This window comes from Notamacropus eugenii, chromosome 2, assembly GCF_028372415.1.
Source record: "Notamacropus eugenii isolate mMacEug1 chromosome 2, mMacEug1.pri_v2, whole genome shotgun sequence".
Classification (NCBI taxonomy): Eukaryota; Metazoa; Chordata; class Mammalia; order Diprotodontia; family Macropodidae; genus Notamacropus; species Notamacropus eugenii.
Window position 1 is genome coordinate 412123661 of NC_092873.1, and position 22070 is coordinate 412145730.

Below are 22070 nucleotides of genomic sequence, written 5' to 3' on the forward strand. Positions count from 1 at the left end.
CAGTCACTGACTGATTGAGCTGTCAATCACATCAGACTAGTTATTGTCAATATGACAACCAATAGGAACTATCATCAACAGGCCAGATGACTGACGAATGACTTTGCCAATGAAATTCATGAGGGGGTGGGGAAAGGAGAGGGAGATAGACTTGAAACATTAACAGAGACAGAGAGACAAAGCGAGACAGTTGGAGTTAGACACATAGAGACACTCAGACTGACACAGAGACAGAGGCAGAGCAAAAGACAGACAGACAGTGGTCTCCTGCCCCTCTCAAAGTTGATGGGACCTTAGTATGAGAAAAATTCCTTCATATAGCCATGACGGGTTCTATCTATAAGGAGAGCTGATGCAATGCCACCTGGGAATCTTCAGAGATGAAGGACCAAGCCATCTTGGTCCTTAACAGGGCAAAGTTCAGTAACGCACTGATAGGGCAAACTCTTTTCCTGCATTAAGCTAATTTAATGCAACAATGTTTTGCCTCCAATATCTGTGAGTCTGTGGAAACCCTACCATGTATGACTGACATTGCAAGTAAGGAGATAAAAGTAGAAATAATAATAAGAGCTGACACTTTACGGCACTTTATAAAACTTGAATAGCAGATGTGAAACCAAGAATAAGTAAAAGAAACCAGAAGGGACTGCTGTCTGGATTCTGCAGAAGGGCTCCCACTGCTATTAATTAAGGTTTGCAGAGTACTTTACAGACATTATCTCATTAGATCCCTACAACATTTCTGTGAGGTAGGTGCTATTAGCATCCTCATTTTGTAGACGAAATTGAAGCTCAGACAGGTTCTCTTGCCTATGACCACATGGCTGGTAACTGCCTGAGGCAGAATTCAAACCTGGATCTTCATCAAAATGTAGCAATATTTCTACTAGAAATGGTGGGGGAGGGTTAGAGATTTTAGGTTCCCTCTAAAATCCAGGGTTTCCAATTTAGGATCCTAGGATTCAGGACTCTGCTTATATGGCACACATTTTCTATACAATAATATATTGTTTCATAATCACTAAGAGCAAGGAAGCACATTATCTATATATATTTACTTATCTATATTTCTATCTCTCTATATATCTATGTCGGCATCTATCTATATCTACCATATCTATCTATATCTATCCATATCTAGATCTATTCATATCTAACTTTCCATCTATCTGTCTTTCTTTCTTTATCTGATGAAATTGAGATAGGTCAAATTCTCTATGGAGTAAGGGTAGACATCAGTCCTTTTCAGAAGATCATAGAGAAAGGCTGTTTTTATCTCTCAGTACACAACAGTTCATCAGACTTTAGTCAACAACCATGTCTTGGAAAGTTTTTCAAATACTGAGCAATAGAGACTTACTATACCTGAAATGTATGGTAATGAAGAATTACTGTTTTCTTCTTAGGGAAAACTATTCAAATTTGCCTCATATTATTTCCTAAAAGTTTATCTTGTTGTAATTTATCATTGCCATATGCATATATATAGTATTATTTAACAGTAAGCTCAACTTAGATTTTTAAAAAACCAATTAACTGGAAAATGTCCACAATTCTTTCAACATATTTGTCTTTATTGAAAGGAAACTACCATTGGCTTTAGGATTCTAAACTGAAAGGTCTGTTAATTAACAATCAAATTTTATTATTGCCTATACAGAATGTGGCTTATATATACATACACAGAGATATGTTATTAAAAATATGATTTAATTTTAAATGGGTATTTAACTTGGTACTTAGTGGTGTTTCTACCATTAATCATTACTTATTATTACTACGACACCATAGGGATACACAGCTCTTTATAAAAGTTGAGCAGCAGATGTGAAATCAAGAATATTTAAGACAGCCCAGAAGGGCCTGCTGTCTAGATTCTACATAGGGGCTCCCAGTGCTATTAATTATTTATCCACTCTTGAATGTTAATAAATAGGAATGTCATTTTACCCTTTATCCCCTTGATCAATTTAAACAAATGAGAGCTAGAGGGAAAGGTGGCCAAATAGATCATATTAGGGGTTTGGATGAAGGAGTAAGCAAAAGTTAAAAAGAAAATAATATATTTAATTTTAGCTGAGTACCAGTAATACTTCCCTCATTTTTATTAATATCAAGTCCACATAAGCAGTGCAAACTGTAATGATTCCAATGTGGTTTTTTGTGTGCTTATTTTTAAACTGACACTAGGGATAAGAATTGGACCTATGATTTCACTGGTTTGGTGAAATCCTTGGTGAGGAAACTCCATGTGTCTATGCAAATCAGCAACTTCTCTGAAATTCATAATCTTAGAATAGGGATTCTTAAACTGTTTTGTGTGTCAGACATCCCTCTAACCATTTGGTGAAGCCTATACACCCCTTCTCAGAATGATATTTTTTTAAATGCATAAAATTAAATACACAGGATTACAAGAAAACCAATTAGATTGAAATAAAGATGTAATTTTCCCATCTAAGTTCAAGGACTCCTTGAAATCTATCTAATCCAGCATTGGATTTATTTTCAGGAAGGCATGGGTTCAAATCCTGCCTCAGGCACTAGCTGTGTAACCCTGAGCTAGTCCACTTAACTTCTCTCAGTCTCAATTTGCTCATCTCTAGAATGGAGATAAATGATAAAGGATGGTTTTAAGGATCAGATGCAATAACATAGGTAAAGTATGTTACAGACCTGAAAGTACTATGTGAGAGATTTCTATTATTACTATAATTATAAGGAAATGGGCTCAGTAAAGTTAACTGATTTACATTTCATAGGATCATAGACCTAGAGCTAGATGTCATCTACACAAATATCTGAATAAGTATTGTAGACCTAAGTCATATCTCAGTCCCTGTTTAGCTTGTGACTTAAGTGTCCCATTAAACATTCATTGTCTTAATTATTTTAAATTGGGAAGTGTTTTACATTTTACATCCATTTCAGGGCTATTCATTCATTCCACATCCAATTAAGTGTCCAATATGTACAAATCATTGTATAGAGCCTTGGGAAAAAAAAACCAAACTATAGGTAAGGCATTATATCTGCCCTTAAAAAGATTGCAGTGAAACAGAAAATGACAAGAGACAAACACAGGTCCTCAGCATCTGAAACAGAGGTAAAACCTCCAAATGTCCCAGTGTAGTTACAGCCCCACAAGGTAGGTGATCAATAAAAACTCATTTATTAATTCAAAAGGGTCAAGACTCACTGCTCAAATACTCCCCATGGAACATCAATTTAGATCTTCGCTCCAAGGATGCAGATCATAATCCACCCATGCCTGCTCATCCTATAAGAATTGTCCGTTTCCTCTTCCAGGTTTGCCACAGGAGCTCCATAATGCTGGAGCCCTTTCTTGATGTCTCTAACAACTCAAGTTTATCAGAAGAGCTCTTAGGATCTCCACCTCTCATCCCTCACCATCTCCATCTGACTAGCCCATCTTCTCTTTCCATCATGCATTTCCCTGGTGACACCTTTTATTCTTGTTCTTCAAGATTCCTCACAGGTTACATGCTGCAGCCTATTCATACCCAACACACCATGTTTTATAAATTAAGTACAAATACAAGCTTAAATTACATATATATATATATCTCTGAAAGACTATTTGGATCTTTATTCTTAAATTTGCTCATAGTAATCCTAGTTTTGGAACTGCAAGAAAGATACTATCTGTAATCTGGGGAAGAAATGGTTGGAGGTGCCAACTCATGAAGTAGTGTCTAGGGACAGGGCAGATATTATCTCTGTTTTCAGGCATCTAAATGGCAGAGTATATAGAGCACTGGTATAGTCAGGAAGACCAGGGTTCAAATTCTGTCTTGAATACTAACCGTGTGATCCTAGGCTAGTCCTCTTTAACAACAAAAAACCAACATGAGAGATGTTAAAAGGCATCACATGTCACAGGATCATAGGTCTAGAGATGGAAGGGACCTTACAAACCATCTATTCCCACCCCCTCATTTTACAGATGAGGAAACTGAGGCTCAGAGGGGTGAATTTGCCCAAGGCAGATTGTGTTTGTGCCAAATGAGTGATAAAGGTAATGAATGCTATCAATGAGAGGGAGAGATCACTGTAATTTGTTATGGCCAAGGAAAACTAAACGAATGAGGTTGGAACTGAGCAGGTCTTGAAAGACAGGTAATAACTGAACAGGTAAAAAGGAAGCAGTAGGTTATTACAAGTAGATATGCACAAGCAAAGCCACAGAGGTAAGAAAAAGCATGGCAAATTTGGGACTCCAAAGCAGAGTAATGAGTGGTATGGTCAGAAAGGGAAGTTAGTTAGAACAGCGCTGTAGAGGGCTAGACTAAGAAGTCTGAAATTGATCCAACACATAATGGGGAGTTATTAAAGGTCTGAGTGGTATGCAAAATAACATGAAAGAAACCTTGCTTCTGGAAGATGTATGGAAGTGCTATAAGTCAGAATATTTGGCCATATACACTAGAAATATTCCATAGTGCCCAGAGAATAGGTGTTTTTATGGAACTAGTGATTTCAAAGGGAAAAGATAGGTTTGTGTATGCAGTTCTGACAAGAACAATTTTATGCAAAGAAGAAGCAGGAAGATTGGAAAGCATTTATTGTGTTTTACTCAAGGGGGTTTCGGGTATTAATACTTGATAGTGCCTCTTAAGTCCAGTGTTTTCCCCTTTCATCTTTTTACTTTTACACACTTAATGAAGTGTGAGACATTTTTAGGTATCTTTAAGTACCTGTGTACTTTAGGAGACTTATAGACATTAATCAAAAGTTTATCCTGAGTTCTGCATCAGGCCTAATAAGTTACTGCAAACTACTTTGCAAACATCAAGTTCTACATAAACCATAATAATAATTGTATTACTAATAATAATAAGGTTGACTGAAGGCTATTACATGCTAACAAGAAATCTTTGAAGGTGTTTACTATCTAGTAATTCAGGTTCTGCTGGATATAGTGACCATGCCCTTAGACCACAGACAGAACCTAGGGCCTATCTCAACTAAATAAAAATAGCTCATGTGAGTCACCTTACAATCACAGCTGGCACCTGAAAGTATAAGAAGATGATTAAAAAATATTCATCACTGAAAATGTAACAGTATCTCTCAATTTTTACTCCTCTTACTCTCCTAAATTACTCTTAAAGAGAACTCAATGAAGCTCAAATTTAAATTAATTTTATGTAAAAATCATTTCATTACATATTTCAAAACCCTCAAAGTTATTTACAAACTACTAATGTCATTTTAACCAATCTAAGTATTTTGATAAATTTCATGACAGTTAAATATCGGTATGTGTGTGATATGTCACCTTGTAGCTTATACAAAGTACAAGAGATATCCAAGTGCAACTGGAAGAGTGCTCACTTTGAAGTGAAAGGATTTGGATCAACTAACTATTTGTGTGATACTGGGCAAATCGCTGAAACTCTCTGAGTTCAATGAAGGATTTAAACTAAAATGAGAGGTGGCTCCCTTCTAGCCTGTGGGCCCCAAAGAGAAGTAAAACTCCCTGCCAGAACCAGACTGAAGTAGAATTGGGAAACGTTAAACAAAATAAATAAAAACACAACATTTTTGTTGTTGTTCAATTACGTCTGACTCTTTGTGACCCTGTGGACCACAGTACACCAATACTGTCCATGGGGTTTTCTTGGCAAAGATACTGGAGTGATTTGCCATTTCCTTCTCCAGTAGATTAAGGCAAATAGAAGTTAGGTGACTTCCCCAGGGTCACATAACTAGTACGTGCCTGAGGTCAGATCTGAACATAGGTCTTCCTCACTCTTGGCCTAGTACTCTATCCACCAAGCCAGATAGCCACCTATCACACAACATAGGTTATGCAAATTTGTAGTTTTCTACCTCAATCTATAGCCCTGGTTTCTATTTGAGTTTGACACCACTAAATCAGATGATGTCTTCTAAGGTTCCTTTCAGCTCTAAAATCTATGATCCTACGAATAAATAGGCGTGATCTATGTATTTGTAAAATGTAATTAGATGATCAAGATTCGACCTGATAATGGTGAGTTAAGATGAATACTGCCAACAATTTTGACAAGAGGGGACATAAATTATTTCATTATCCACACACATGACCAGAAAAGGAAATGAGCTGGTCATGTAAAGAGAGTAAGGGGCAACAGACAATCTAAGTGCTATCTGTTCATTCATTCAGCAAGCATTTATTGTAAGCGCCTACTATGTGCCAAGCATTGTGCTACATACTACGGATAAAAAGACAAGAGCCTAGAAATTTCTGCTCCTACATATGTTCCATACCATTGGAAGGGGGGAAGGGGAGAATGTAAAAACAGAAGTTAATACAAAATATAAACAAGGTAAGCTCCCAGAGGGGGAGTGCTAGCAATTGGGGGAAATCAAGACAAGATTTGTGTGGGCAGTAACATAAAAACTGGACCTTGAAAGAAGCTGGGGATTCTAAAAGGAGGTAGTAAAGAGGAAGTGCATTCCAGGCATGGACAACAGCCTGTTCAAAGGCACAGAGATGGAAGACAGAATGGAGAATACAGGAAACAGCAAGTAGACCAATTTGGCTGGAATGTACAGTGACTGAAAGAGACTAATATACAATAATCTTGGAAAGGCAGGCTAGAGACACATTGTGAAGGGCTTTCAATGCTATGTTGGTAACTTTGAGAAATTAAAAGAACCAAAGAAAGACTTCATGGTACTGAGTTTAAGGAACATGGACCAGGATGAGATGTAGAAAGGTTGCCATCTGTACCCCTAGAAAGGATGTCCAAATAGATGAGATCACAGATCCATTTAAGTATGAATAAGCCACGTTGACTGACATACGAACGTCACACTTAATTCTACTGTTTCAGGCCTGGAGCTGTTCCTTCCAGTCATGAATTCTATGAAATCCTGATTGTTCCAATCTTTGCCTTGAGTTTCTCTCACCCTCTTCCAATTGCTGGGACTGGACAGACAATGACTCAGGAAGGAAGCTGGTAAAAAAAAATTAATAAACAAGGTGCTCTCCCAGGTGCTAATAGAGATCTATATCTTATGTAATTAATATGCATGCCAACCATTACCAAAAAAAAGGTCTTCCATATAACCAGAAAATATGGTGAATAAAATTTTCTGAACCAAAAAATCAGAACACATGGTCTAACCAAAGATATTCCTCTTGCAAAATCTTTAGAGTAGGCTGATAAGAATTCACATAGACATAGTGTCTTAGAGTTGACAAAGATACTCCTCACAGGTAGTATGAATATCTCCTTTTGGCAGATGAAAAAACTGAGATGAGCAGTGTCTTGCCCAGGACCACAGAGCTGGCATCCAAGATGGCCTTGGGACCTAGCGCTCTCCACTCCAAGCCCAACACTCTTTCTTCACTGCCTGTCCACACCGCTTTCTTCAAGTGGATGCCACCCGACACACAGTCACTGAAGGCTGCCCTTGAGGTTCCTTCACACCTGGCTTTCCTGTTCAAGGTGAGGATCAAAATGCACCTGGCTTTGGGCTGGCCTTCTCTAGGAACGGCTCCCTAGGCTCGGCCCCAGCAGCAGCAGCAGCAGGAGCGGTGGTGGTCCGGGGCCTCTGCAGCCCAAGGATGGGCCTGGACCAGCCGAGGAAAGGCCATGGCGTATACTAAAGGGCGGCTCTGCGCGGCGTAAAGGCAAGACTGTCCAGGACAACCGGGTCTTAGTGCTGGCGGGCCTGGCCGGGCCTACGGACCGCCCCCTCCCCTATCACCTGGGGCACCCAGAACAGAAAGGTCAGCCCCCGCCCCCACATGGGCAAGAGCTACTCGGCTCCTCTCCAGGGAGAGGCTGCAGTGTCATCCCTCTCCTGCATGTTCTAGGTCACACTGCTGTGTACGCACACACGCACAGGCACAGGGACGGGAGAAAGAGGAGAACTTCGGTCCTCGGACCCCGCCAGCCGGCCGCAGCCGGGGCCGCTCGGGCCTGCCCTCCCTCCCAGCTCTCCGGGAGCCTGCCCCCTGGCGCACGTGCTGGGTGACAGGCCCCCCTATAGGTTCCATACCTGCCACCGGAAGTGAGTGAGGAGGGCAGTATAGGCATTTCCTGTGACGCGGACGCCTGGACTCCATTAGGCAGCAGCTGGGGGAAGAATCAACACACCAGGGAGCGGAGCGGGCCCGAAGACAGAGGCGGCAGCTGCCTCCGCTGCCGCCGCCGCAGCCGCCGGGGCTCAGCACAGCGGCGGGCTCCCCCCTCCCCAGCAGCGGCCGCCGCCGCCCCAGCGGCGCCCCCCCCTACGGGAGCGACCCCCGGGCCGGGCACCCCAGCTGCCTCCGGGAGGGGGGGGACAGGGCCCAGATCCTCCTCCTCTTCCTCACCCCCCCTTGTCCCTACCCCCCCTCCCCGCTTCCCCGTCCCCTCTTCCCTCCCCCCTCACCCCGGCCCTCTCCCCGTCCCCCTCCTCCCCTCCTCCGCCTCGCCCCACCGGCTTCCCACCACGGCCTCTCTCGGCGAGGAAACTCTGGCCTCCGCTTCCTCCTCCTCCGACTCGGACACCGGCGGAGCCTCCCCGCCCCCGCGGAAGAAACCCCGAGCCTCGGCGGCGGAGGGAGCAGGAGAGCCCGGGGCTTCGACAGGCAGAGCAGGCCTCTCCCCCCCGTCCTCGTCGTCGTCGTCGTCCTCGTCCTCCTCCACCTCCTCCTCCTCGTCGTCTTCTTCCTCCTCCTCCTCCTCCTCCGTGGTGGTAGTGGTGGGACTCCCCGCGGCTGCTGCCCCTCCTGCCGCCCCCCACCGCAGTAGCGGCCACAGCCTGGTCAGCGGCAGCATCATGCAGGCCAACGGGGCAGGAGGAGGAGGAGGAGGAGGCGGCGGCGGCGGCGGCGGCGGGGGAGGTGGCGGCGGCGGCGGCGGCGGCGGGGGCCAGGGACAGACCCAGGAGCTCGCCTGCCTCTCGGCCCAGAACGGGGAGTCGTCCCCCTCGTCCACCTCGTCCGGGGGGGATCTGGCCCACGCCAACGGGCTCCTGCCCTCTGCCCCCTCCGCCGCCAGCAACAATAGCACCAGCCTGAATGTCAATAACGGGGTGCCCGGCGGGGCGGCCTCCGCCTCGTCCGCCGTCGCCGCGGCCACCTCGGCCCCCACGGCTGCGTCTTCCTCGGCTGTGGCCGCCTCGGAGCTGGGCAGCAGCCTGAAGAAGAAGAAGAGACTCTCCCAGTCCGACGAGGACGTGATTAGGTTAATAGGACAGCACTTGCATGGCTTAGGGCTCAAGTAAGTATTCCCGGGGGAGAGCCGGCGATGCGGGGGGCGGCGGGGGGCGACCCCGGAGGGGACGGAGACGCGGAAAGACTGGCGAGTTACGAGCCGCAGAGCCAGGCCTTGCATTCCCCCTCCCCCACCCCGCCCCAAACCACCCCCATTGGAACTTAATTATCCGTCGGTAAAGACCGATGTATAAAAATGCGGGGGGAGGGGAGGAGTGGACCGGATCTGGTGGAAATAATGAGTGTTGGAGGACTTGGCCTTCGGAGCGCTCTGGACATGGGTGGTGAGCCCAGGGAGAAGCTTCTCCCGGAGAGGACACGACCCACCAGGAGAGCGGGGGCTCTTGAGGGGCGCGGGAGGGGGCGGGTCCGGAGGGGGTACGGCTGCTGGGTATGGTCAATTGGAAAGAAGAGTTGCTGAGGAAATCAAACAGGAATAATGGCGCAGAGGAGACATGTTGGTGTCATTTGTGCAGCTTTGTGTGTTAAGGACACAGGCCGCAAACTACTGTCAAACCCTGATCCGCACCAGTAAGGTAGAGGAGTGCTTGGGAAGGGACCTCTGATCTGACCACTTGTTTTCTAGTCTAGGTGGCTTGAGGCGCCCCGCAGAGGGGTGACGGGGGCTAACCTGGGCCACCCGCTGCCCTCAGTTTGTTTACACATCAATGAAGGAAAAACCCAGGGAGTGGGGGCAGGGCGCTCCCAGAGACTGAGCTGTGGAGAGCGGTGGAGGAGGTGGAAGGGGCAGGACCTGAGGGAGACTCTCACTCGCACACGCACCAGAAAGCACCTCCAGCAGTCAAAGTTTCCTGGCTGCAAAGCTTAGGTTAAAATAAGTCTTTGGGCCTGCCACTGTGTAGTTTTTGATTTATAGATTGGGGTGAGAAAGAAATAGGAACTTTTAAAAAGTGACATAAGCGCATCGACACAAGCCAAACTTAGAGGTCTGCTATGTTTTGCTTAAAGATTAATAGAAGTGGGGAAAAAACCACTAAAACAAGAAAGTGGTAAGCTGATAAATTAGGACTTTTGAAATAACAAAACAGACTGAAAGAACAAGCCACATATAAAAAGCCAAACAGCCATACTTATCTCCTCTTCCCCTACCACCCCAAAGGAACTATTTGCCTTGAGAGAAGATTTCACAGTCTATGATAACGATGGATTTGGTATTAAATGAGCTTAGTAAATATAATGTATTACTGAAATCAGGCAAGCTGACAGCAGAGGGAGAAAATAACTCGTGACTGTTTGGAGCCTACAGCATAGTAAATTTGCTATTTTTAGTTAGAAAGGTGGGGGGTGATTTTGTTTTGCTTTTTAAAAATTTTTAAATAAATTGACCTCTTAAAGTGTTGATGCAGACACAAAGCCTGAATGTATTTGGGATGATTTTAATACTAGATATTACTGAGAGCAACCTGGGTAGTATAGTAAGTTTATTTAAAATAGTGATAACACAAATAGGTGGTTTCCTATTTTTCCCAATGGCCACTTGATTGCAACAAATGTTATATTTTAAAACCTATTTTCTCAAAGTATTCATATTTTAAGTGGCAAAACTGGGGAAAATAAATTTTTTTTGAAACTGTGTGCAAATTTTTTACCTTATTGCCCCAATGTGAATGTAGGAGATTGCTCCAGTGTGTGTAGCTCAACAAACTTGGGCTTGTAAGGATTTTTTTTTTCTTACGTCACTTTATAATATAAAAAAATAAAATTAGTTCTTTTGGGGAAAAAAATTCACACTGTTGCATAGGTATTGGTGTATTTGGAAAAGTAAAACCCTGAAGTTGGTCAGGTCTTTTTACACTGTATCTCTCCTGCAGCCAGACAGTTGATCTCCTCATGCAAGAGTCAGGATGTCGTTTAGAACATCCTTCTGCTACCAAATTCCGAAATCATGTCATGGAAGGAGACTGGGATAAGGTAAAGTAGGGCATATGGAACTGTATAACTGCTGTTAAAGTTATACATCTGATGTGCATATCATAACACTTTTGTTTTTCTCTCTTTTATATCAATTTTTGCAGGCGGAAAACGACCTGAATGAACTTAAGTCTTTAGTGCATTCTCCTCATGCTATTGTGGTAAGAGGCGCACTTGAAATCTCTCAAACGTTGTTGGGAATAATTGTGGTAAATACACTTTTGTTCTTAGTTCTGCATTTATGCTAATTTTAGTAAGCAGAATGGTGTCAATAATAACTTAGGGCATCTGCCACCTCTCTAATATAACTTAAGTAATTTTTGGCTTTATATCCAGAGCGTCTAGAACAGTGCCTGACACAGCCACTTAAGTGTCCATTATATCAAGTATAGCCCCCCTCATTTTGCAGATGCCTAGAAAGATTCATTTGCCTGAAACTGTATTGTGTGTTTTAAAGTTATAGAATAGTCAGTCTTCATTGTGCTATAAAATTTGAACTGCTTTTTTTCAAATGTTTACCTAGAAAATATCTTTGAATTAATCATTTTGCTCTGCATATATAAAAATTATAACAAAGTTGTCACATTTTCAGTATTTATGCTAAGAAATTCTATATCACTTTCATTTGTTTTAGATATTCAAAGTAAAGGAAGATATGCAAATATCTCTTTTAACGTTTAAAGGTTTAATATTGAATATGTTTTGGGAGTGAAGGAGAATGAAGGATATTATATGTGTTTATGTATGTGGCTTCTTTGAGGAAGAAAAGCATAGATAGGATAGAGTGGATAAAGAAGTTTTGTCTCTTTTATTTTTAAGCTTTTGTTTTAAAGAAAAGTCATGTGTGTTAATTCAGACCAACCCAACCATTGGGTTATGATCCCCTAGTTCCATTCAAGTACTTCAATTGTGTGAATTTACAGTGGAAAAGTTTGAAATTTGTATGAGAGTCATCTGGTGATTTTTGTGCAGATCTGAATATTAATCCTCTATTTACTGGTCCTTTCTGACCTAAAATCAGATCGGGAGTTGGGCCATTTCCAGAAATGGTCATGTATTTTAATTTCTATCATAATTGTCAGGCATTAATTTGTAAGTAGGTGTTTGAGGAAGGGGAAAAAGATGTTTTTTGAAGTGCCTGTGATTATAAACAAAGAAGAATCAGCTGGTAGCTGCTTGCTTTAGACTTCTGGCTGATTCATTTGTTGTCAAAAGCAGTTTCCTGTCCAGTGGGGGAGGGGACGGAAAAGAACAGGAAGTAGGGAAAACAGCTGTTTGTTAAACATTAGTGAGCATTATGTTATTTTTATTTAAAGTGGGTCAATTTTATAACTTCTTTGGCCTGTTAACCTGCTAGATTTGTTGTATTTTGAATTTAAGTAAATGCAATCATATGAGAGAAGGTGTACTCGAAAATAGTTCTGAAATGAATGGTTTAAAGGTATTTATAAAAATATTTCCTGTTGGTGAACTTTTTAAATGTAAAATTTTTTAAAACTATCATTTAAGAAAATGTGAGGTTTTATATCTTAAATTATGGTTGCTTCCAAAGTTTGGTCTTTGGGACTCCAAAGTCACTAAGTAAGTGTATTACACTTAACCTTAGCAATTTGCAGTATGAATTGTTAAGTCAAAGATAAGCCCTAGTAGGCAGGCAACTTGTTGACAGAAAAAGAGGACTTTTGTTTCTTTGACATTCAGTAAGTAAAATTATAGATTGTTAGTCTAGAATACATATGTAATCAGTTCAACTTTTTTTTTTTACTTAATCCCAAAATGGCAGAATAAAAAGGTTAATATGATTTCTATCATATTTACCTTGATTATCTTGATATTTCAAGTCTTCTAAAATGGACATTGTGGATTGTGAGAGCAGTTTTGTGACTTTCAGCCTAATTTCAACAAAAAGTGATTTTAAGCTTGAAATGTAGATTTTTTTAAATTCCTAACAACTTTATATATCTAATTACTGTTTCACCTCAAAACAGTTTTATTCACAACATTTGGTTTTTATTCTCTCAAACCTGAATGAATAGCATTTCAGTTTGGCTTCAAACATATCTAGGCTTGTTTGAGAGTTTTATGTAAAAGGGAATTTGAAGGTAGTTAAACTAAGAGAGGATGTCTATTGAATTAAAGTTTAGCTCTTAAATTTAAACTTCAAACACAGTATTATGGACCATGCTTTACACATAGATACTTAAATCTTATCTTGAATTCTATATAAAAATTCGGCAGCAGTTCATCTTCATTGTTGAGTTATGTAGAAGACACTGCTCCGGAAGATGAGGCATTCTAGTTAAGTTCAGTGTGATGTGGAAGGAAAACATCTGCTTATTTATCCTCACTTTGCCTGTTACATGGTATCTTGTACTGCTTCCCCCAACCCCCAAATAACTTGGTTCTACATCTCATCTTTAATAAATCATGCCCACAAGAAACTAATCAGACTTGATTAAATCCATTTTACTGTCTCTAGTGTTGTGTCTCAGATGTAGCTACAGCATTAGAACTACATGAAAATCCCATATACCAGAGAATTAAGCTTTTTAGTGTAACTGTAGGCATTACATTTTTCACTGAGCATTTAAGTTCTGCTTTTGAAATCTCTGCTTTGTGAGTTGTTACTGCCACAATCAACTTTTAAAATTTTTTATTTTTCTTTATGTCCCTTTAAAGTTCTATTACCACTGAAATGACTACTTGTCCTTTTATTATATTGATGGTTGTCTTGCTTGTTAGGGATTGTATACTATTTGAATTTTATAATGAGTTATAATAGAAACATACTGTAATATTTTGAGGAAATTATCTAAATAGATAATATTGAGGGCACAAAAGTAATGCAGACAGTTTTATTATGCAAAATTTAAAGTATTACATCTTAAAATTTTATTTTAAAAACTATGTATTCAAACAACTTGAAGAAGTATCTTGTAATACCAGATTTCCTATTGTTTGATTAATCAGATGTTAATAGACCAAAGGTAGTTTGCTGGACTGAAGTGGTATACTACATTCTTCCTTTCACAAATAGCATCAGAAGTTGGATCTGGTCAGTCTGATCAGAAGTTGGAAAGATAAGTAAAAGGAATGGAGCTCTGTTATGTTAGCTCTAAAAAAAAAAATGAGACCTTTGAAATAGCCTGCTGTGAATAAGACCTTTGCCCACTTAGTGAGCTCCAATTTGACCTATTCAACATTATTTTGACTGGTCAACATTATTTTAAAAACCACTCTGGGAAAGAGTTTAGGATAGGACTGAACCTTTGGCTTCATTGGTATAGGAAACTCCTTCTACTAATGCACAGAGGCACCTTCTCTGTAACTCGGAATCTTAGGCATTTGCCTGGAGCCTCAGGAGGTTAAGTGATTTGTAAGAGATAGGACTTGGACCCAGATGGTCCTGTTTTCAAGGCCAGCTCAGTATCTACTATGCCTTCAAATGGAATACTACATCATTGGACTTGAGTTTTTCATTTGCTCCATTTTAGATGTGTGCTTACAATGTGCCAGTGGTATAATTCCTAAGATTATGTAGTATTAGTTCTCCTTTATTTTCTCCCTTTCCCAATTGCCCAGCTATATATAAATGCTTATATTGTACATTTTTTTAGAAATTATATTTTTGATTTAAGTAACTAAACAAGTTTTACAAACAAAGCGTGTATTTAAACAAATGTCTTGCTGTGTTTGGCCAGTAGGATGTTACCAGAGTTTCTGTGAACAATATCATGCTTTGGTATCTGTTTCAAGATTCTCTTTGCACTAACTGTGGACAAAGTGACTCATAGAGACATAGAGACAGAGCTTCTTAACCTGCTTTTATAAAGTCTTCCCCACATTATCTACAGAAAAATGTTGACATAACCTCACTTGAAGTTTTACTCACTTTTTTCCTGTCCCATTTCTGTCACATGAAAAATTGAGTTGCAATTATATCATCATCTCTATGGAGAAAAAAAGGGGGGAAATGTCTAATATTTGGGGGTAGAATAAAACTGTCCCTTCACAGTTTCACAGGAAGGAACCCTAATATGAATGCTAGGAAAGTGGAATATGCACATGATGACTTAAAGAAAACTATAAAGTGTTTACCAGAAGTTTTTATGAGCTGAGAAAGCTAAACAGATTAACACAGGTGTTGGCAAGTTAGACATGAAGTGAAAAATCTAAAAACAAGTATGTCTTCAACAATGGGTGTTATATAAAGGGAAATCTTCAAATAGTAAAAGGAGTTTGTCATACCAACTGAACTTTTAATAATGTGTTGATAAACGGAATTACACATTTTCTCCATAGGATCAAATAAGATATAATAAGTGCTTTGCAAACATTAAAAGTGGTTGTATAAATGATAGCTGTTTTAAAAATAAAGCTTTGTTCAGAAGATAGTCATTAAAAAACTTCCTTTAAACCCGTTTTATATGCCATTTTTTGCCTGTGAAAGGTAATTAACAATTCAGCAGTACTAAAGTTGTTTAACATATAAAGCTTAACTTCAGATTATATGTACAACAATGTATTTTAGTAATTTAAATCTGTCTTTAAAGTATATTCAGTAAGCCAGCCTAGCTTTTGTTTACATACTGCATAGAATTTGGTAAATGTAATAGAGTTACAAAAATTTTCATGTGGTTGGAAAACTGTCATTTTCTGTTTTTTTTCCCAAGGATTTACCATAATTAAACTATGTATATTTATCAGACTATTTTGGTAGCAGTACAGTTTTGTATTTTTAGAAGTAAGCATTCACTAAAAGAGAAAATAGCTATCATGTTCTCTAAGATTTTTATGTTGTCATTAATATTTTGAAGTGGATTGGAGTCACTAAATGTCAGTAACATTTTCTACCCACTTTCAAAAAGTAGCATTGCTTAATTAAAGGTTTCATTCAAGAGATAGTCCTTAAAGTTAGATTAAGGGTTATTAAAATACCAAATTTTATGTTAGTAAAAGTATTTTTATGCCTTCTCAATTTTGCCAAAAATGTTTGGGGGTGTTTTTCCCAGTAGCTAATAGGCTAAAAGTGAAACTTAGGGTAAAGTAAGCAATATTGAGAAAAATTCAAAATCTAAATACAAATTTGTAAAAATACAACTTCATAGTATGGTTTATCTTTCTTTAAAAAAACACACACAAAAACCTTGGTTTTTTTGTTTGGTTTTTGGTTTTTGTTTTTTGCTTTCCTCCAGAATATTTTCAGTGTTGGAGGCAATAGCCGTCAAGATTCCAATCTTTATTACAAATATTAAATAGTTAAATTGTAAGGGACTCAAGATTTATCTTGTCTTGTCTGTTGTCTTTAACCAATTCAGAAACCCTTTCTATAACACTTGAAAGAAAGTCATACATCCCCTACCTGAACACTTTCACTAACAAGAAGCTCGCTGCAGAAAGACAGCCCATTCTTTCTAGGGTTCTAATTCTTAGGAAAGGGTTCCTTAGGTTAAGCCAAAATTCTAATTTTTATCTTAGTCCCGGTTCTCACCTCTGGAACCACAAACGTACACCCTCTTATAGCCCTTCAAATGATTGAAGATAGCGACCATGTTTTTCTTTAATCTTCTCTAATCATTTCAGAATATTAATGTAATTAGATACCTAAACATAAAAAGTTAAATGTTTTTTTTTTCTTTAGAAGTGAAGTTAATAGGCTGAAATAAAATATACATTTGTTTTGGGGGGGAAGGAAGCTGATTACTGAGCTTTTAAAAAATCAGTCTTAATTTTAATGGAAGTTCTAAATTCATGTATTTCAAATTATACTTGAACAGGAATTGCCTCTACGACATCCACAAGTCATCCAGGTCCTCCTTTGAGAGGAGGACCTGTATAGTGATGGAAAACTCAGTACTTCCTGAGGCAATCCATCTTCTCTAGTATAGTTCTAATGTTTAGGAAGTTGTATATTTTTGTGTCTAGTGGAAATCTTTTTGATTCTTGGAAGTAACATTTCAAAGTAGTTTTATTGAAGTATGAAATTGAGTAAAATATCCATTAGTCTTGACCTGAAAAGTCATCAAGAGTTTCTAGGTTTCATAAGTAGGTAAGCTGCTTCAACAAAGGATAGAAGTGACTGGAAGATTTTAATGAACCAGACTTTTTTTTAAAAAAATCATGAAGCTTTTATGTAAAGTTTTATTTTCAAAGGGCATAGTAGAATGGTTTCTACTGTTCTGTTTAGGCACAAACATTGTCTGAAACTTCCATCAACCCTTTTCCCTGACTGCTGCTTTCTGTCATGTCAGAGGATGAAGTTTTTGCTGCTGCAGCAGAAGTACCTGGAATACCTGGAGGATGGCAAGGTCCTGGAGGCTCTTCAAGTTCTACGCTGTGAATTGACGCCCTTGAAATACAATACAGAGCGAATTCATGTCCTCAGTGGGTAAGAATGTTTAGTTCATGAGCTCTGCTTTGAGGGGAGTCTTGTTATACAACATCATAGTTCTATATTTTCTCTGAGTGTTTGGAGTATTTGGAAATTCTAAGATAATTTTGGGGAGTTTTCTCCCTGTGAAAGGGGTAGGGACAGTGGACATGTTTCTTGTCTTTGCCTTTATAGAGACCATTGCCGTGGTCTGAGGAAGTGTTTCATGTTAGAATAGTTATTTCAAATGAGTGAGAGAAGATTATCTGCAGAAAATCATTTCATATTCTTTTATAAGTCTTGTGATATGGCTTAATTTGGCCAATTCTCATTTTTTATCATCAGAATACATAACAAGCATGTTAAAGTTCCTCATCTTAGAGCAAAGCAAATTCTGTCGGACATGTTAATGCTGTGTTTAGTTTCCTTAAGTCAGAAGACCTCTACAAGATGACCACTCAGCATTCATGAATTTTAAAAAGTTCTGTATTGCAAGTTTTCCAATTTAATTGTGCTTGTGATTGTTTTGAACTAAAGGAACTTTAGAGATCAAGACTAATTTGATTTTTTACATTTTGAGAAAACTGAAGCTTAATGAGATTAAATGACCCAGTAAAGGTTATTTGTGAGTAACAAGTCTAAGATTAGAACCCAGGTTTACTGACTGGCCATCTTTCATACAATATTTCCCCATAAATAGACATTGACTTGAATACTGAAATGTTCATGTTCAGTCATTTTTCAGTCATATTCGAACTCATCATGACCCCATTTGAGATTTTCTTGGCAAAGATACTGGAGTGGCTGGCCATTTCCTTCTCCAGCTAATTTTACAGATGAAGAACTAAGGCAAGCAGGGTTAAGCAACTGGCCCAGGGTCACACAGCTAGTAAGTGTCTAAGGCCAAAATTGAACTTGAGTCCTTCTGACTCTAGGGCCAGCACTCTTCTCCACTGTGCTACTTAGCTGCCCCGGTGAATACTGAAAACTGAATGTCTTTTTACCAGATGGAACAGACTTAGAAAGAATTTTTGAAATAAAAAAAATTGTAAACCAGTTTTCTCAAAAACTATTGATAAGTAAATTGTTTAAAATCAAATAGCAACCATAAAACTACATTTTATCATTTGTTTCCTTCTATTTCTTTTTTTTTAAATAAACTAGTTATTTAGTTCCTTTCTTCTAGTAGTTTGAGTCTGTTGAGGTATTACTTGGAAAATCTGCTATTTGGGGATCATAACCCTATCTGACTTATAAGGAATGCCTTAATCAAACACCAAGTGAAAGATAAGCCTTTTTTTAATTGAAGTACTTTGGAATTGTAACTTCCAAGAAAAAGGGCTGGTTTTTTTTAATTAAAATTCTTTACTCTGAACTTGGCAAAAACCAAATAAAATAAACATTTCCGTATACATTGTAGAACAATAGAGTTTTGTATATAAAACTTGGAACCTCTATTATGTAGAACTTGCTTTTTTAAAAATGTATAATAATTTTAACATATAACTTTCAAATCTCTCCTTTTTGTCTGATTTCTTCTGGTTTGCCTTCTGCTGGGGGAGAGGAAGACCTACCTGTACCTTCCCACACTTTGAAAAAGAAAAGAAATCCGTGTTTGTGTGTGTGTGTGTGTATACACATGTACACACACATACTTGTATATGAAAAGGAAGGAGTGTGTTAAACAAAACAGATTGCCACATTGGTGCTGAACAAAAATGTATTTCTCATTTTATATCTTGAGTGTCACTTCTCTGTCAGGAGGTGGGTGACAGCCTTTATCATTGGTGCTCTGGAATAGTGGTTTGTTATTACATTGATCTTAGATCTTAAGTCTTTTCGTTTCTTTTTATATTATTGTTACTTTATAAATTGTTCTAGCTCTGCTTCATTCTACATCTGTTCATATGTCTTCTAGCATTCTCTGGAACTATTTTCTTTGTCATCATTTCTTATGGAATGATAATATTCTATTGTATTCACACTGTTAGGTTAGTACAATGCAAGTTCCTTGAGAGCAGAGACTTTTTTTACTTTCTGAGCATTCCCTGCATCAAGCAGTGCCTTGATTAAAGCAAGTGCTTAATAAATTTTTATTGGACTAAATGATTTTATCTAAGAAAACAGGACAACTCAGTTGTATTGATAAAGGTTAGACCTCACACTGTTGTTAACCAATAATTAGTTTATATTTGTCGCTTATATCTATAGTAATTTAGATCTGGAAGATGCTGTTTTAGGTGAATTTTTTTTAATAAGCATTTATTATAAAAAACAAAGGATTTTTAAGTTTAGTTTTAAACTTTAAGTACTCCCTTTATTTCTTATCCACTTATTGTTCTTGATGTCCTGCCTTCAAACAAGTCCAAGTCTCTCACATTCCTTAGCATACTTTATAGCTCCTTTTCTCAGCATAATTCCTTGAAAAAGTTGTCTTCCTTCACACCTCTATTTCCTTTACTCTTTTCTGACTTTCATGTCATTACTAAAGTAAAAATCCCCTCTCCAAAGTTATCTGTGATCTTGTAATTGCCAGATATGATGGTCTTTTTCTCAGTCCTTAACCTTCTTGACCTGTCCAGTGCATTTGACAGTATTTATTGACCCTCTTTTTCACAGTGACACTACTCTGTGCAGGTCTTTTTACCTACGTGACCTCTCTCAGTTTCCTTTACTGGTCCATCCTCTGTGACACGCATACACACACACTTTCCACCCTTATTCCCTCTAACTTTTACTGTTGTTCTGCCTCCCTCACTCTCATTCCCTTTTCTTCCTCCCCTTCTCTTTCTCTCTCTCTCTCTCTCTGTAACATCATCAGCTCCCATGGATTTAGCTGTCATTTTTATGTACATGGCCTCTGTATTTACATATCTAGTGCAACACATTATCTTCCTTGAGTTTGTCCAATCTTGGATCATCAGTATTGCCTATTAGACTTTTCAAACTGGATTTCCTGATGACATCTTAAATTCATTATATCTAAAATTGAACTCATTGTATATCCTCCTAAATCCTCCCTTTTCCAAGTGATTCTGTTTCTGTCAAATACAGCGTCATTCTTCCAGTGTCTTCAGACCTTCAGTTTTTTATCCACATACCCAATCAGTTGTCAGATACTACTGCTTCTACCTTCACAATGTCTCTTTATAACTAACCCATTCTCCATTCACACAGCTACCACCATACAGCATCTTATCTCCTGCCCAGATGATTTCATTGGCCTTCCAGTTCGTCTCTTTGCCTCAAGTCTTTCACCACCATCCAACACATTGTTGCCAGAGTAGTTTTCCTTTAACATACATAGATCTTACCAACTTCATCAGCTTCATCTTGCATCTAGAATAAAATATAAAATCCTTTGTTTAGCACTGAAAGCTCAAACTCCAACCCCATTTCTTCTTTCCAACCTTATTGGACTTTGTCCTTCTTAACCTCTGTAATTGAGCCAAACTGACCCTCTCTCTGTTCTTCAATTACAGTACTCCATATCCTATCTCCATACCTTTGACCTAGCTGTTCTCCAAGCCTAGAATCAACTTTCCTTACCTCCACCTCATAGAATACTTCTTTTCCTTAAGATGCAACTCAAGCATCATTCTACCTGAAGCCTTTCCTGACCTTCCCAACTGGTAGTGTCATCTCTCCTAATCGACTTGGAAGAATTTAATTTCTTCTCAAATATTTGTATTTATTTCATTTTTTACACACACACACACACACACACACACACACACACACACACACACACACGGTGTTTTATATGTACATGTTATTTCCCCCATTACAATGTGAGCTCATTATGTATTGGGGTTATTTCTGTCTGTACTTGCCCCAACCCCAGTCAAGCACAGTGCCTCGCATGTAGTAGGCACTTAATAAATACTGATGTAAACAGTGTCTTCATAGTGGCTGAATGCTTCATATGACCTATTTTATCTTCTAAATCTTATTTCTATAATTTGATTATGTACCACTTGAAAGTCATTTCAGCAACATAGAACACCAAGAACCAGGTCAGGGGCAAACAACGCAAAAGGCCTTGATTTGTTTCCCTAGAACTTTACTATGTGTCTATCACTTTATCTAGTGAGTAATGAAGCTGTCCCTGAGCTTTGTTTCTGGAAGCCTTGAGTTGTGTGAAAAGTTCACACAAGGCTCATATTAAGATGGACACCAAATCTGTTTACTCTAGGTATGTTAAAAAATTTTATCTTCATTTTACAGATTAGAAAATATGATGCTCTAAGAGGTTGTGACTTGTAGACTCTTGGTTATCTAAGTCTAATCTAATGTCTTTTTCACTATACCATGTTACGTAGTCAATCAAGCCTTTGCTTAAAGGTTGAATACTTTATAATAGCCTCTTCAAGGGATTTTCTGGTTTTGTATTTTTATTTAGTCTAATGAAAACATGGTTGTTCAAAATCATATGCCAAGGTCATATGTTAATGAACTATGGCCAACCTAGTCATTTTCCCTGCTTTCTATTTCTGAAATAAAGTTGATTGCATAGGTGCTTTATTTTTATTATTTTAATCCCCC

The 22070-nt window shown here is 39.0% G+C and overlaps 1 protein-coding gene across 2 annotated transcripts in view; it reads left to right on the forward strand.

The window, feature by feature from the left end:
* Positions 1-8067: 8067 nt before the first annotated feature.
* Positions 8068-22070, forward strand: part of WDR26 (WD repeat domain 26) — a 43763-nt gene continuing 29760 nt past the window's right edge. The window contains exons 1-4 of one of the 2 annotated variants that reach the window (XM_072647724.1): positions 8068-9230; positions 11056-11155; positions 11260-11364; positions 17407-17543. In XM_072647724.1, the coding sequence (XP_072503825.1) occupies positions 8788-9230; positions 11056-11155; positions 11260-11364; positions 17407-17543 (785 nt within the window). In that variant the 5' untranslated portion in view covers positions 8068-8787. The remainder of the gene's footprint in view (positions 9231-11055; positions 11156-11259; positions 11365-17406; positions 17544-22070) is intronic. The other variant, XM_072647725.1, reaches the window with a different exon arrangement.